This window comes from Talpa occidentalis, unplaced genomic scaffold (genome assembly GCF_014898055.3).
Source record: "Talpa occidentalis isolate TD23 unplaced genomic scaffold, MPIMG_talOcc4v2.1 talOcc4.5, whole genome shotgun sequence".
Taxonomy (NCBI): Eukaryota; Metazoa; Chordata; class Mammalia; order Eulipotyphla; family Talpidae; genus Talpa; species Talpa occidentalis.
The window spans coordinates 84314381-84331204 of record NW_023604861.1 but is presented as its reverse complement, the minus strand read 5'-3'; the positions used below and the strand labels follow the sequence as shown (position 1 = coordinate 84331204).

General features: G+C 45.0%; 1 protein-coding gene across 4 annotated transcripts in view; it reads left to right on the top strand.

The window, feature by feature from the left end:
* The window catches only part of SFXN5 (sideroflexin 5), a 109204-nt gene that overhangs the window by 41204 nt on the left and 51176 nt on the right, over nucleotides 1-16824 (top strand). For all 4 annotated transcript variants that reach the window (XM_037527615.2, XM_054701729.1, XM_037527616.2 and 1 more), the window contains exons 7-9: nucleotides 13264-13317; nucleotides 14281-14337; nucleotides 15659-15724. In XM_037527615.2, coding sequence (XP_037383512.1) covers nucleotides 13264-13317; nucleotides 14281-14337; nucleotides 15659-15724 — 177 coding nt within the window. The remainder of the gene's footprint in view (nucleotides 1-13263; nucleotides 13318-14280; nucleotides 14338-15658; nucleotides 15725-16824) is intronic.

Genomic DNA, 16824 nt, shown 5'->3' with positions numbered 1-16824 from the left:
TCAATTTTGTAAAACTGAAAGAGAATAAAAAGGAGGATATGTTCCCTAATCATTTATGAGGAACTTTGAGACCAATAACAAACAAGTAAATAGAAGGAAGAAAAAGCATAGGCCAATATCACTTAAGAAATTACACAAAATACTCAAAATAAAGTAATAGCAAATTGAATCCAATAATGCATTAAAATATATCATAAGCAAATTATTTTTACCAAGAAAGTAATGTTAGAGAATATATTAATACAGTTCATTATATTAACAAATTGAGGGAGAAGCATGATCATCTCAGTAAATACCAAAAAAAAAGAAATCAATTGTTAAAATAAAACATAACCCCATTTACAATTAAAAAAAGAGATGGGCCTCCCTGGTGGCGCAAGGGGTTAAGACGCAACCTATGAAGTTATCCGCAGCCACTGCAGCACGAGTTCGATCCCCAGCTAGGGAGGTCACCCATATGGTGCAGCAGAGTTCTCCTGTCTTGCCTGCTTCTCCCTCGGCAGTGTATTTCAGTCAGTCTGCCTGTTCTGCTCCCCACTCTGTCTCTGGTGAATTCTCTCACCCTCCACACCTCTGGCCTGTACCCCAGTTCTTGTATACAAAAATAAATAAATCTTTTTAAAAAAGAGAGAGAGAGAAAGAAGATTAGGTCTAGAAGGGAACATCCCTAACTTATAGAGTGTCTATCAAAAAATGAAATAAAGTCCAACCCATAGCAATCACTATTCTTAAAGATGAAACAAAAGTAAATACTTAATGTCCGGGTTGGGTAAGAATGCCTGATGATACTGCTTTTAGCCAACCATTTTCTGGAAGACTGGCAATTAAAGTAAAATATAAAAATTAAAACCTAATATTAAGATGGGAAAGGAAGAAACGAGATCATTCATGAAAACAAACTACTGGGACTACTGTTTTTAATGATATGTGATGGAAGAAAAGTCACAAGAAATTGTTGTATGGCTATAAACCTATAGCAAAGATCTTGCACATGATTTTTTTAAAGATAGCACTTAAAACTATATAAATTGAAGAAAAAGATTGCAAGAATTTTATGGAAATATTTCTGAAAGTTTCTTGAAGGACATTGGAGATCTAAATAAATGGAGAGATATGTCATCTTAGATGGGAACTCATTTTTTTAAAGGTTTATTTATTTATGCATACAAGAACTGGGGTACAGGCCAGAGGTGTGGAGGGTGAGAGGATTCACCAGACACAGAGTGAGGAACAGAACAGGTGGGTTGACTGAAATACATGGCTGAGGGGAGCAGCGGGCGATTCAGGAGAGGTCTACTGCACCATGTGGGTATCTCCCTGGCTAGGGATGGCACTCGTGCTACAGTGGGTGCTGATAGCTTCATAGTGCTGCGTCTTAACCCCTTATGCTACCAGGGTGGCCCCGGAATACTCATTATTCTTCAGATATCATCAAGATATTGATTTTCTCTCAATTAAAATCTATATTTAGGGCCGCCACTGGTGGCGCAGTGGTAGAGCGCTGGGCTGCAAAGCTGCCCGCAGCCTCTGCAGCACCGGTTCGATCCCCGGCTGCCAGTGAGGGTCCCACATGGCGCCAGACCTCTCCTGCGCGCCCACTGCTCCCCTCAGCAGTGTGCTTCGTCAGTCTGCCTGTTCTGTTCCACGCTCTGGCTCTGGTGAATTCTCTCACCCTCCCGCTCTTCAGACTGTACCCAGTGCTTGTATAAATAAATAAATAAATCTTTTTTTTAAAAAAATAAAAAAATAAAATCTATATTTAAATGTCAGAATAATTAGGTGGCTTATTTGTTGCTTTGTTTTAAAGTTTTCTTATTGTTTCCTTGTCTTTACCTGATTTTTCATTGGTCCTTTTAGTTTCTTAAATATTTTGAAGGGGATCATCCTAATTCTCTCTACCGTTAGCAGCCATATTTAACATAGAAGTTCCATTCTATGTACCTTATTAATAGCAATAATAACAACAAATGTGACCTCCCCACTCCTATCACCCATATTGAAAAAGACTTTTAGCAAGTCATTTTACTGCCTTCTATTTTACACACGCATACCTGTCACAATTTAAAAATAATCTGGAATCTTATCAGATTTTTGCTTAATAAATACCTGTATTAAACTTCACAGTTATTTACTTGTGTGTGTGTGCTGTTTGGTTAGAATATTTCTTTTATTTTTTAAGATTTATTTATTTGTTTGTTTGTTTGTTTGTTTATTTATTTATGGGAGAAATGGGGAGTAGGCCAGAGGTGCAAGGGGTGAGACAATTCACTGGAGACAGAATGGGGAGCAGAACAGGCGGATCTACTGAAACACACTGCTGAGGGGAGCAGCGAGTGGGCGAGACAGGAGACGTCTGCTGCGCCATGTGTGGTTAGTTCCCTGGCCAGGGATCGCACTCAGGCCCCAGCAGTGATAACACTGAGACTTAGCCTCTGGCCACCAGGGGGACCCCGATTAGAATATTTCTTTGAATAATATTCAGAGTGTGTGGGCAATATACTTTCTGAGTCTTTGCATATCTGGAAATGTGTTTTTTTCTCCTCAAGTACATGAACAATAGTTGGCATGATTCTTTCTTCCTTTGTAGGTAACTCCCTCCCCCACTCCCTTGAAATTTGCCATTTTTTCTTTTTATGTTAGGAGTTCAGGAATATCCTCAGGATAAAAAAACTTCATATATTTTATAAAATTATACATGAATGTGTTCTTTGGAATTCAATTCAAAGTGCCACCAAGGTTTGTTTTTAAAGAATATTTTAAAAGTTATATAAGTATTACATGAATATGTTCTCTCAGCACAGAATTAAAACAATACAAAAAAATAAAAGTTCCTCTGACAATCCTCAGCCCCAAGTCTCCCAAAAGTAACTGCTAAGTTTGGTGTGAACTTTCTGGCTTTTTTGTAGGCATTTGCATACATATGAGTCATCTTTTCAATACTTTTTTGTACTTTTTCCATTAAAATATAACATACTTATCTGCAACTAACTTATTAAACTTAGCAATTTGCCTACATAAAGATCTGCTTCATTCATTTATTCATTTATTTGTTTTCCTCCTGAGTTGTATTCACTCCTTCAGTGGATTTACTTATCTGCTTATTAGTTATTAAAAACAGCAAATGCTATAGAAGAAAACCCATGTAAAGCTTTTCTTTACACAAGTATAAGGATTTCTTGAGGTCCCATTCCAGAATGTGAATTTGCTAAAAGACGATGCATATTTAAATTTTTGATCGCTATTGCCAAATTTCTCTTCAAAAAGTCTGCATTTTCCCCCCAACCTGGTAAGATAAAGGTGGTATCTCATTAGGGCTTTAATTTTTCCCCCTGAATGCCAAAGAGGTCATGCTTCTTTTCTTCTGTTCATTGGCCATAAATATTTTCTCTTCTGTGAATTACCTGCTCACATCCTTTGTCCATTCTTCCAATGACTCTATTTTCCTAATTGGTTTGTAAGAGTTCTGTATATTTTGGGGTTATTAGTTAAGCCTTTGAATTATATACAGATCTTCCTTGACTGCTGGGAGCATGTTCCAATAAAACCATCATAAGTTGAAAATATCGTTAAGTCAAAACTGCATTTAATACAGCCTCCCTACTATCATAGCTTAGTCAGCCTGCCTTCAACTTTTGGTTACTACTGAAAGCTGATCCTTTCGCACCACTATAAAATCATAAATTGAACTATTGTTAAGTCAGGGACCTTCTATGTATCACAAACCAATTCCTCTTTCTGGATGTTTTTCCTCTACTCTCTGGTGTTTATATAGTAGAAAAGTTTTAAATATTAAAGTTTTTATGTAGAATGATCTTTTCTTTGGTTGATTTTCAGTCTTTTTCCCACTTTTCACCTCCATCTCTATTAAAAAAACGGCATTTGAGAGAGTCATATCTGGGATTCAACTCTTGAATGTATTTATCAATTCTGTTTTTAGTTTCTAGTTTGTTCATTTCTGCTTTTGTTTTATAACATCCATTTTTCCTCTTTGGTTTGTTTGCTTTTTTATCTTCTAAACTTAATTTATTTTCATCCTTTCCTTCTAACAGAAGTGTTTAGGAAGGATTGTGGATTTGTTTCTGAGTATATCTAATACATACTGTATCTAATACATTTTCATATTTAGTGACTTATGTTTTTATTTTAAAAATAAGTTTGAAATTGTGGTTTTGAATCTTCTTTAATCAATTAGTGCATCCCACATGGTTGGGTTTTTAAAATTATTTTGTCATTATTTTTCAGTTTATCTTATTTTTAGAGGGAGAGACTGCTACAATTCTGCTCTTTGAGGTGTATTGTGGTTTTATTTGCAGTATAGTATATGCTTAAGATTAGTATATGCATCTGCACATTAAAAAGTTCAAAATAAGTGGCTTAAATAAAATAATTTACTTGTCTCCCATGTCATAGATGTTTGGAGGGAGGCAGATCCCTACAACTTATCGGCAACCCAGACTTCGATTTTTCTGTACCATCCTCAGTGCTGGCTGGAGTCCCAGCCATCAGATTCGCATTATGGAGAGAGGTGGGGGGCGAAAAAGGTTGTTCCTCCTGAGTCAATTTCCTTTAAAGAAGCCTTCTCAAATCTCACACAACAGTTCTGTTTACATTTCATGTAGAATTGAATCCCCAATTTTAGAGATTATTAGTGAAAGGGTAAAATAGTTAATAGGTAGGCAAACAATGACTGCCATAATGATTTTTATAAATAGTCCATCAACACTTGAAACAAAAGATGTATTGCTTGGCTGTGTCATCTCTTTGCCAAACCAGAATGGTTGAATTTGGAGTTCATTTCCCCCTGAGAGGCCAAATTTTTGCCTCGTTATGTGATTAATGACTGCCATCGACTGGGGAGAACTAGCTAGTGCAAGAGACACCCTTACTGTCTCTGGTCCACGAGGTGTTATTGAGGATACCCCGCATGTTTCCATCTTTGTCTTCCTACCCGTGACAAGTCAGTTGTTTCAGGGTCATGGTAACCCTGTAAGCATTCTGGGAACTTGGGTGTTGACCCACTCCCTTGTCATTCAGGGGTTCATTGCTGAAGCAGATGCTGCGGATGCCCTGTCTAATCCTCTCCCAGTCTGGAGCAAACATCCCTCTGTGAATAAATGTGTGGAGTGTGAGAAGATGCCCTTGCCTCTGAAACCTGCATGAACACTTGATTGAGGCAAATGGGAGCATGATCTGGGACTCTCCCAGCAGGCCCCAGTGGCAGCCAAAGCCAAAATGACAATGCACACCCAGTCCCACTTCCTACCCTGAAATAGTTGCATCCCAAGTCTCAGAACAGCTGGACCAGAGGTCTGGTTCCAAGGAGCCATGGGGCGTGGAAAACCTATAGCCTTCCATCTTGGCACTTTGACATGGACAAGTGATATGAGGCCTTATTGGACCCTCTCCCTACCTGGGCCATTGCCAACCCTTGTGTGGAAGGGGCACTGTGACTGTTCCCTCACTTTCACTGAACCTGGCTCCCACCTGCCACATCAGCTCTACAAAGGCCCCACTGCACCTGGTAGTGCTGAACATCTAATGCCTGGCCTGAAAGGGGTGAAGGTTCTGGTTCCCACCTTAGGAAGCCCATGGTGTGATAGAGTGGGTAAGAAACACACACATGCAGAAGCCCCTAAAATACTTAACCCAAATAGAAATGGGGGTGCCGGCGAGCATGCTGGAAACTGAGTCCCTGAATGAGGAAGGGAAGGGTTGAATAAGACTGGCAGGTGCATTAACTGAGACTCTTCTAAAAGTAATATCTGAGCTGCCTTCTGCCCAGGTGAGCATCCCAGGCTCAACCTGGCTCTGTTCCCACCTTGCCAGAGAGTAACCCCACCCCCACTCTGCTTGCTCTCGGAGCTCAGGAGAAACAAGCTGGTTTTCTCCCAGAGGCTGGTGCCAGTTTAGTCAGCAGATTTCACAGATCCACTGGCACCCATGTAGTGTCTTATTTTAAGCTTAACATTTGAAGATGGGAACTTTTCCCCCTTTGGTGTGTGGCAAAGAGATTCCAATTTATACATAAGCACGGTGTCTAAGCCAGGGCACCAAGGCTATTCCTGAGGCTAGTGCAGCTCATGAGTCTCCTTCAGGTAACTTCCCAAGGAGCCCCACCAAAGTCAACATCCCCATTCCCAGAGAACCACTAGGTCTGCAGCACTGTCCTTCCATGCTCGCTGGCTGGGGATCGGCGGGGTGGAGTTCCCGTGCCCATCATCCCCAGCTGCCAGCCTTTATCCCTACCCTTGGCTACGTCACACCTCAGATGCCAGGGACTGGATTTCTCTCATGTGATTGAGGTTCTCCAGGTGGCTTCTGTGCTCCTCAGCCCTGACCACCCCTAAAACTGCTGCTCTTCTCCCCCAATTATTCTGGAACTCTCAAAACTCAGGGCCATAACTCCCCATATTCAGCTGGAGAATGGAGCAGGAGCAGCCACCATGAGTTACATCCAGCCCAGATTTCTGTCAGAGGGCAATTCAGAGTTTGGACTCTGGACTTTGAACTCACTCATTTGAACACAGCAGAAGTGGATAATCATGTGGACTCAGAACCCCATTTGTCAGAAGATGCTGGGATAGGGCACTTCATCTCGGGGGGCAGGAGGGAAGACCTATGGAGGGTTCAATTTATGTGAGGATTTGTCTGTGTCCCAGGGCCTTTCTGACATTTCCCAGCCCTCCTCTCCACAGACTTTGCTTTCTCACACCTTTAAATTGCCACCCCAATTTTCTCCCATTACAAGCGACACCTAGCCACCGTGGCTGAAAGAGGTGTTGGCTCATTTAAGCTGGAATTGACCAGTTAGAGACAAACATTCATTTGATGGAAGATATTTTCTTTAACTGGTTGGGTTTCTTTAAATAGCAGCTCCCCTAATGTGTAAAGTGTTACTTTCAGATCATTAGCCACATAAATCTGAAGATGGAGACAAAGTAAAAGGAAAAAACAGGCAAATTGTTGAGTATCAGGACCCAGACAGATCTTTGATCATGAAGAAGAACATTTCAGGATTGAGTGAGTCAGTGTGGAGGGAAGGAAGGATGCCAAAACACGGCTGCTTTACCAGGGACGAGTCCCAGGTGAGAAGTGAACATCGTATGGTTGGTTTCACTTTTCTGAAGCTTCTGGAAGCTCTCGAGGAAGGCAGACCTGAAACAGAAACTACTGAGATGAATGCTACAAAAAAGTCAGGCAGAATGCTGGGGAAACATGACTGGGGAACTGAACTCATCCTGAATCAGGGAGCGCTTCCTGGAGGAAGTGACAACTAAGCTGAAACCTGCAGGAGGAGGAGGGGTTAGGCAAGTAGAGATGGGGTGGAGATGAGGGCAGTGAAATCAGCCATTATCTTACAAACAAGATAAATATGTACCCTGTAGTCTTCCTCTGACTGAAATTTCACCAGCCAGTTGTTTTGACAAATACCCTGATTCTTCTCTGGATTTTCTGTACTTAAATATATCTTTCTGCTATCACGTGTGTCAGTTTTGTCTGGTGGCAGCCAGAGGAGCAGGGGTTGATGAGTTCTCTTTTTCTGAGTTCCAATATCACAGCACACAGAATTGTGGCCATTGGCCTTGACCCCCATCCTTGTCTTCAACCATTTGTGTCCCACTCTGGTCAAACAGATAGGGGTATTTGGTGGCGCCTCTCTCCCAGATTGAGACCTCATCTCTCTGCAGAGGTAGAGCACTCTGCAGGAGGAGGCTTGAAATGAAGGTGTGGCTTTTTTTCTTGTGAGCCAGGTGCTATATGGGTGCCAATAGCCCCATTCCAGATTCTGTCTTGAGACCAGCTCAAGTACAAGTGGCCTTTCTTCCTGGACCCCCAGGAAGCCTCAGAGGTGGGCTAATTGTACCCTAGGTTGTGGGGGAGTGATTAAGTAAGACTGCTCAGGAACCACCATCACCAGGGAAGATGCATACACAATGGTATGCCAATACAATGCATACACAATTTAAGGTGCATGCACAATGGTACAGGACTTTGCAAACAGAAAGGACAGCATATTCACGCTCCATATGTGGTGGTGATCCTGTATATTTAGCTATTGCTGCGACAGTGCCGTGTTAACAAGCATCCACAACATTTCAATGGCAGCCACAAGTGTTTATTCTTAGGGATCACAGTTGCCTGGGTTTGACTAATCTAGCAGGAATTGACTGAAGCAGTTGTGCTTCTCACTACACTTCTCGGGTCAGCTGACCCCAGCTGGACTCTGCCCCTCATCTTTCATCCTCCTTGGACCAGTACAATAGTCAGGGCCTGTGCAGTACTGGAAGCACAAGGGGGCAAGCAGAAACACACGAAGTCTCGGGGGCCTGGGCTTGGAACTGGCAAACTGCCCCCGTCCCACATGCCATTGGCCAAAGCTAGTCTTGAGATCCATCAATGGAAGAGCAAAGAAATACATTTTCCCCTGATGAGGACATGGTGAGGGTATGGCTGCAGAGAGGGTGTGTGAAGAATTGGGACCAAAATCTCAATCTACCCCTCTTTCAATGGCCAACACTCCTATGCAATTGGGACTTTAATGAGAAGAATAAGGAGAGATGGTGATAGTGTCATTGCGATCCCTCACAGATCTTTTCTCTGGTCAGAGGGTGTAGGATCAAAACAAGGGGGGTGGGAATTGTATGGGGACTATAACCAAGATGAAAATGTGTACATTGTGCAAAAATGAAAGATGATGTAAAAAATATATAAAATTTAAAAAATAAAAAAGATTTAACCAGCATACTTAATCATGAGTGGGTGCTGTTCTAGCCTACAGTGTGGGCCCAGCTTTGTGCTGAGTGCTTTGGGAAGGAAAAGAGAAAGCCCAATTCCACCTTCAGGAGCTCACAATCCTTTGAAGGATAAGACTTGTGTTCAAAGACGAGGTGGGAGCAAGATGAAGCTCGATTGTGTAATGCAGGCTGTGGAGTCTCAAGAAAGGAGAGACCAGAGATGAGGAAAGAGTTAGGCAGGAGGAGGGGAGTATAGCAACGACTGGCACCTAGTGAGCCCTTGCTGCACACCGAATTCTTCCTGCATCTCACGTCCTCTCAAGACCCTGCAGAGATATACCAGGATCATCCCCATTTAACAGATGAAAAATGGAGGCACAAAGAGGTCCGGTCACCCGCCTGTGGTGACAAAGCTGGTAAATACAGGAGCCAGGGTTGAGTCAAGCTCTTCTTGCAACCAGCCCCTGAGAGCTGATCACCAGGGGCCGTGGTGCAGCCCATGGGGTGGGGGAGCAGCGGAGGTAGGCAGAGGTGCAGAGGGGACAGCTACCAGGGTGTGGGAGCTCTGGAGGGGGCCCCAGCCATGTTTTGAACTATAAATGGGAGCAAAGATAGGATGTGTGATTTGGCCAAGGTCCTCAGCAAGATAGGGTGGAGGCTGGGCTGGAAATTCTAGCTGTTGGCTCTCCTTCCACTTTCCCTGGTACCAGCCGCATTCTGGGCTCTCTCCACCCGTCTGCGCGGCCACGCCTGAAGCTTTTCCCTCTTGGAAGAGGTACAATCCACTGGCATTGAAGCCGGGTGGACTGGCTCCCTCTCCATCCATCTCTTTCCTCCCTTTCCCCGCCATGTTCTGGAAAGGGCAGCGTGAGGGAATGTGGGCAGGTTGCACCAGAGATATACATCAGAGAACTGAAGGAACATTTATTTTTAATTTAGACTTAAAAAGAAAAAAGGAAGTTATAAAATATCTGCTCTTGCTCCGGGGATTGTGCAGATGGTGCTGCGTGTTGCCTAATGGGGAACGGGGCTGGCACCGGCGTGCTCCTGGCCCCACCAGCCTCACTGTAGGTCCTAGGAGGTGGGCCCCGGCGCTCCCCTCAGCCTCAGTGGATCCCTCAGCCCCTTTTGGCCAGTGTAGCAGGTCTTCCACTGTCTTCTCACCTCACTTCCCCGGACTCCCGCTTGTGGATTTCCCAAGCCTCCTTCTTCAGTCAGGCCAGTCTCAGCTGTGCCTGCTCCCATGTGCTCATGCGCGCACGCACACACACACTCTTCAACTCAGTCTTCCTCTTCCTTTAGCATTCTGCCCTGGGAGTAGAATGAAACTTAGTGCTCAAAACTGAGCATGGAGAGTGACTCTTCTTTGTGCTCAGGGGGATGAGTTGGAAAAGGAGCCCCTAAAATCAGAGCTGGAGCCCCCAAGCCAGGAATAAGGTGACCTGACTCTTTCTGGCTTGCTATGAAGCCGTGGGCAGATCATGGACTTTCTCTAAGCCTCAGTTTCCTCCATTTGCAAAATATAGAAGGTAGATCTATTTTGTCTGAGCCCCAGAGGATCATGGTAAGTGACATATGGGGAAATGCTCAGGAAAATCAATCGATACATCCTTCCAGCTCTACGAAAGCACAAGGAATCAGAATTGAGTGGGCCACTCCCGTGTTAGTGTAGGAATTTGGGACAGGGTTGGCCAACAAAATGAAAACTCACTGGTCACAAGCCCTATGTAGTGTGTGAGTTTGTGTGTGTGTACACTATATAACCTAGGTATTACTTTGGTTTCAGTTTGGAAAGACATATCACTTTTTTAAAAATGCATGCCATGAGATAAAACCTAATAAAGGGGGAAGATGAAAATGAGACAAAAGGAAGTTTAGAGAAGAAAAGATAAAATGAAACCAGTTGTGAAGTTTGGGCACAAAATACACACAGTGAGGGCTGTTTGGCAGATGTGGACCATGGAAATCTGGGCTGAGCGTCTTGATAGTCAGTGCAAAGAGACACTCTGTAAAATGCCAACATCTGTAAGACAGATGCTAGCCGGTTGCTCAGAAGTACAATTTCTGACCTTAAAGCCAGAAAAATTTCCCCCAAGAAGACCCCTAGGGGGAATCTGCTGATGTAATGAGCAGTGAGTGTCCTGGATAACAACCCTCTGGTAAATATAGTGAGTCCCTCGCAACTGTATCTGATGATGCTCCTGGTGGCCCAAGCACAGTTCAGGGGGCACCATGGGATTGAGTGGGAGAAGGCAGTGTTGTTCATAACACCCCCCTGTTATATAAACTGACAGATTAGGGGAATGATGTGCTCTCAATGATGGAGAACAGCTTGCATTTCCGCAGGCTTTGGGAGGCAGTAGACACACACCCGTGTACTCATGCGTGCACAAGCCGGCACACACACCCCTGCATGCTCGGCTCCCAGTTCAGGCCTCTCTAGGCTCAGCTTCCTCTCTCTGGTCTTCTGGCTGACTGGGCCATAAGGAAGTGGTGCTGGGTCTGAGTTACTTCTGTCAGGTCAGAGGGAGAACCCTTTCTAGACCATGGGGCTATCTCTATTGACTTCACGCCTACACTTTGGAACCTGAAGGTAGAATCTGAAACCAAAGTAAAACCTCCCAGGACAGCCCCTTCACTGTATGGGTAAGAAAGCTAGAGCCCCCAAAGGGAGATGATAGAGGGATAGAGCCGGGGTAAGACCTCAGGTCTCGTAATTCATACCAGTACTCTAAGCTGTCTTTGCAAAAATAATTAAAGATAAATGAAAAATGGGGATCTCATTTTTGGGAGAAGAATCTTATAATTCCTCATTGGAGCCATGGAATGGTTTTACATCATATAATTTTATTCAAACTGATACGGGCCAATAAATATAAATGTATATGCATGTTCGCTGTTTTAAAACATTTTAATGTTTAAAACATGATTTACTAATGCTGCTGAGGATGTCTAGAATTTGATTTACTGCATAGTATTGAATGTTTATCCTTGTTCCTTTCAGAAATTCTTGCCAAAGAGTCATTTTATCTACAGGAATAATAAATAAGTCAATATGTGGATGGTTGTGCACATTTTTTCCATATGCAGCAGTACTTGGTAGATGTAATTTTGCACATAAACACTCAAAATGTAAACTTGAGAGACTCACATGGGTCCCTAAAGTCCAAGGTTTGGCCAGTGTCAAGTCCAGATAGCTAATCTTGACTTAACTGCCTCCCCACCCCACTCCCACACACAAAGGCCCAAAGAACCCCACAGCAGCAACCAGGCAGAGAACCTAGATCTTAGGTGGTATTTGGGCTTTGAAAATAATGGATCCACACCTATGTCACCAACTTAGCCATAGAGTGTATTTGCTCATTCATTTACTCGTTCACCAAATTGATTAGCTATTTGTGTTTCACTCAATAGCTTCAACATGGTATAGGCTTTACTTCACAGGGACTCCAATACAAATTCCTCCAACTTGTATTTGCAAAGCACTTTACACCTTATTAATGATTGCTGTCTAATCCTCACAAAAAATCCTGCTGGATGCTCGGCTGTGAAGGAGCGGGGTCAGCTGATGGAAGTGAAGATGCTCCTTTTTCTGGCACCTTGTTTTTATTGTTCCCCTTCCCCTCCAATTGTGGCAACAGTGCGTGTCCACCATTAAAACGAAGCAGAAATATCCAAGAATGTGAGAAAATACTGTGTAAACTGACCTCCAGAAACATCTCCAGGCTGGGCCTCAGATTTTTTCATGCTTGGAGATATATTTATGTGCATGTTTGTATATATATGGTTATATATAAAGTGAGATTTTTTTCTTTATAAAAATGGGATTGTGCTGTAATATAATTGTGCATCCGGGTTTTGTCGTCCCACATTTCACTGTGGGCACCAGTGGGTGTGGCTGCATCATCCATTTCAGTTTGCACATATCCAGCTCACTATTTTTTTTAATTTTTAAAATTTTTTTTATATTCTCCATACAATTGCAACCCCGATTTTGACCCTAATCCCTCCTTCCCCCAAAGAGTATCTCTGGTTCATAGTTGTTTGTTGATTTTGATTTTTTTCTTTCTTATAGTTATTCATTTTCCTGGTCCCTTATTTAAGTTTTCTAGATTCCTGCTATGAGTGAGACCATCCGGTATTTTTCTTTTTCTTTCTGGCTTATTTCGCTGAGCATGATCCCTTCCAGCTCCATCCATGTTGCTGTAAATTGCATGTGTTTATCTTTTTTGATTGCTGAGTAATATTCCATGCTATATATGTACCACATCTTCTTGATCCAGTCATCTATTTTTGGGCATTTGGGTTGTTTCCAAAGCTTAGCTATTGTAAACAGTGCTGCTATAAACATAGGGGTGCAGGTGCCCTTTTCAATTAACGATTCTGTGTCCTCTGGGTAAATACCTAGGAGTGGAATTGCTGATCCAGCTCACTCTTGTCCACGGTTGTGTACATTTTCTTTGCAAATGTGGAAGGTGTTTCTTTTGCCTTCCTCAGCCTTTCCACTCTTTCTCTCTCTGACTTGCAGGTAGTTGGTCTCCTCTTGCCCAACCAGACGCTGGCATCCACTGTCTTCTGGCAGGTAAGCCCAGCAAGCAGAGCCTCCTGAGGGAGGGACCCAGGAATCTGCCCCAGGGTCTCCTATCATGTGCAGACCCCCCTGGGGAAAGTCACCTCACTTCCTGCCCCTCACTGACCCAGGAACCCCTGGACTTGGAGCAGGTCTCCAGCAGCCCATGCTTTGGGCCAGTATGTTACTCTTACTTTCGCACAGAGGTGAGGTGGTCCAGGTGTGTGCCTCACCTGGATGGCTCGTTGGTGGCTATCTCTGCCCCTTGGCTGCTTGTCCATGGCCAGTGAACTTGAAGCCCACACTCTTTTTGATAATAGTATCACCTGAATCTGTGGGGAAGGTAAATCCACCCCTGACCCCACAGTAGTTATGTGGGTGAAAAAGTTCAAGATTCTGGTTCCCATTCTAGGGGTCACCTTGTGGTTCCCTGCAAACAGCTGAAGCGGTGTCTGTGCTGTGCATGTATGTGTGTGCCCATCTGTCTCTGAGGAGAAATGTCAGTCTTGCCTTGACAAAGCCCCTAACAGTGTCTGTGCCTGGGTGTCATAGGTGGTGTGACACTGGGTTGGGATATTTTTGAAAGATTCAGAGCTGTTAGTCATTCCAGGAGCCTAAATGTCCACCCCTGTCCAGTAAGTAATATAATAAGGATGATGTGGCAAAGATAGCGGGGCAGTGGATGCTATAACTCTGGGGGAGGTGGCCCTGAATTGGGATGGATTGCTGGGTGGGTAGGACCAGTGTCTGGCTTGCCAGCAACTGAGAGGCTTCCCAAGACTAGGAACTTTCAGTGCTAAAACCAGCAGAGCCCTGGAAAAAAGAGACAGTTGGTCATGCTAATTAATGGTACCGCCTGTGAACTACAGACAGTTTCCCTCATCTTTCCGGAGGGTATAGACTCTTAGGGCTCAGGCCTGGCTTCCAGGGAGGTGACCTTCCTGCCCCTGACTTCTCTCCTTTGTTGCCTTTCAGTGGCTGAACCAGAGCCACAATGCTTGTGTCAACTATGCAAACCGCAATGCTACCAAGGTAAGCTACATGGACCACAGGCTCATGGTGGGGTTCAGGCTGGGTGGCCTTCATCCTCCACTGAATTAAGCATTGGCCTTTTTTATTTACCTTATTTAAGCTGTCAACCCTTCTGCAAATGCCCCTTCAGCTGGGAGGGGCCTGAAAAGGAGAAGGCCCCCCAAGTGGGAAGTTGGTGGGTTCAGTGAGAGGGATGAGCTCTGCTGGCTTCAGAATTCTTGGGCAGCTCATATTCCGAATCTTGGATGGGTCAGTGTCAGCGACGTGAGCACTGAATTTCTCTACAGCATCCCCCAAGCTTTCCTGGAAGCTGCCTGGGAATATCCAGACCACTGGCCCCAAAGCTGGAGGGCTGCTTTTGAAGGATAAGGGATCTGGGAGGACTGGTTCTTCCTCAAGTTCCTGCACTCCTGGGACGAGCTTATGTTGTCCAGGAAGGGGCTGGGCCCTGCTTCTCTGCAAGGCTGCTCTTCCCCCTGAAGGATTCTCCACACTTCGACCCAGAGGCAGGGAGAGGGGAGGAAGAGTTTAAGTCCCCTTGAGGGGCGGTTAGTTCAGGGATGGGAAGTCCAGGGCATTTCCTAACCTCCAGGGAGAAAGGTATAGCAGTTAGGAGCTGACCTGGGCAGTAGGAACTACAGGTCCTGGTACTCGGAGGACGCCCTGATCCATGCACCAGTCCTCCCATGCAAACCTTCAATCCATGTCTCACTCCCATGCTTCACACATTTGCGTCTCCACTCAAATGTTTCCCCTTTAGCTTAAACCAAACATCCCCAAAATTGCCTTTGTCACCGAATTACAGACAAGTTCCTCAGCTCTTTCCTAATCTTCCCCATTGCAACTTTGAATATGTTTTCCATAGAAAGGTCGAGCAACTCTCATCCATTGCCATGGAAGCCCAATTATTGCTGGGGTTGACAAGGCCTGGAGGACCCACTGGCCTGTCACCAGCCTTGGCAATGCCATGTCCACCTAGAAAGTGCGCTGTGTGCCAAACAGCCCACTTGGCACCGTTTGGTCTTCCTAAACTGAAGCCTGCTTGCTGAGGCCATAAACAGCCCACCTCAGCCCTTGCTGTTCTCTACCTTCACTCAGAAGTGTCTGCAGTGACCTTTCCAGACCAGGTCAGCGCCCTGGGCCTCGGCATCTCCCTGCACATCGCTGCCTCCTGTTTTCCCGTATGGAATTGTACCAGGGCTGCCTACAGCCCTTTGATTTCCAGAGGGACCTCTGTTCTTTCTCCCCTGACCTCCAGGCTGGGGCTGTCTGTCACCTGAGAGGTGAAGTGTGGGCCTGAAATTCTGCCTCTGTCTTCCAGCCTTCGCCTGCATCCAAGTTCATCCAGGGCTACCTGGGGGCTGTCATCAGTGCTGTCTCCATTGCTGTGAGTAGCTTCTGCCTCCCCCTCCCTCTTGGTCCTGGGGCTCAGTGGTGGGGGGCTGTTTTAGGCCAGGCCTGGCAAAGGGTGTGGGAAACAGGGGTTTCTGTGAGTGGTTCGTCAGGCTGGCTTTCCAGGCAGGGACGAGAGTAAATGCTGGTGACACCTTACCGAGGGGGGCGCAAGTCTGCTCCAGATTTTGGAGGGCAGGCAGGGAGGTAAGGCGCCCATGCGCCACGTGAAGGGCTGCTCACTCCACCCTCCCTAGGGCAGGCGTTGTCTCTAGGTGGGCCTGTGCCTATCCAGCACTCTTCTCAGAGGATCTGGGCTTTACCCTCAGTAACTGGATGATGGGGTGGGGGTGGGCTGTGTACAAGAACAATTCTGCAAGGGCCACCCAAGGGCCAGCTCTGTGTCTGGTTTCCTGGGCACAGTTGTCCCATGTCAGAGGCCTTGATCATGTGGCCACAAGGGCCAATCCTCCTGTAACTGCCTCAAGACAGGGGTGATAGGCTCATTTTGAATCCCCCAGAACTTTGAGAAAGAACGGCTAAGTAGGGGAGATTTGTAGTCCAAATATGTGAGCATAGGATGGGTCCCGGATGAGGACAGAGGGCAGGGCGCATAGGGAGGAGCCTTGGCCAGAACCGGAGCAGAAGCTCAAGCCCCTGGACGTTGCCTACACTCATCTCAGCCTTGAGCCCTGCTGGGTGGTCTCCTAGAGCTCCAGTTGGCAAAGGTTACTTCACAACTTATTTTATCCCATACATGATAAATGCATGTGACTGGTAAGAAAAAAGAAGTACAAATGCAAATAAAAAAATTCACATGTAATGAAAGCATTCACATGTAGTAATCTTTCCATGAAAACCACTTTCCTCGTCTTTCCTATGTTATAAAATAAATATAATAACTTTTCATGGCTCTCTACTAACCCACGTACCATCCACCGTAATTTATTTTATTGTTCTTCTCCAAGAAGGATTTGAATTTCTTCTGAAATCGTCTCATTTACTCTCTTCCCAGTAGACCAGTTTATCTCCTACCAGCTGTCAGGTAGTGCAGGGGGGAGTCCATTTCCTGTCCAAGTTGATCTCCTCTAAATG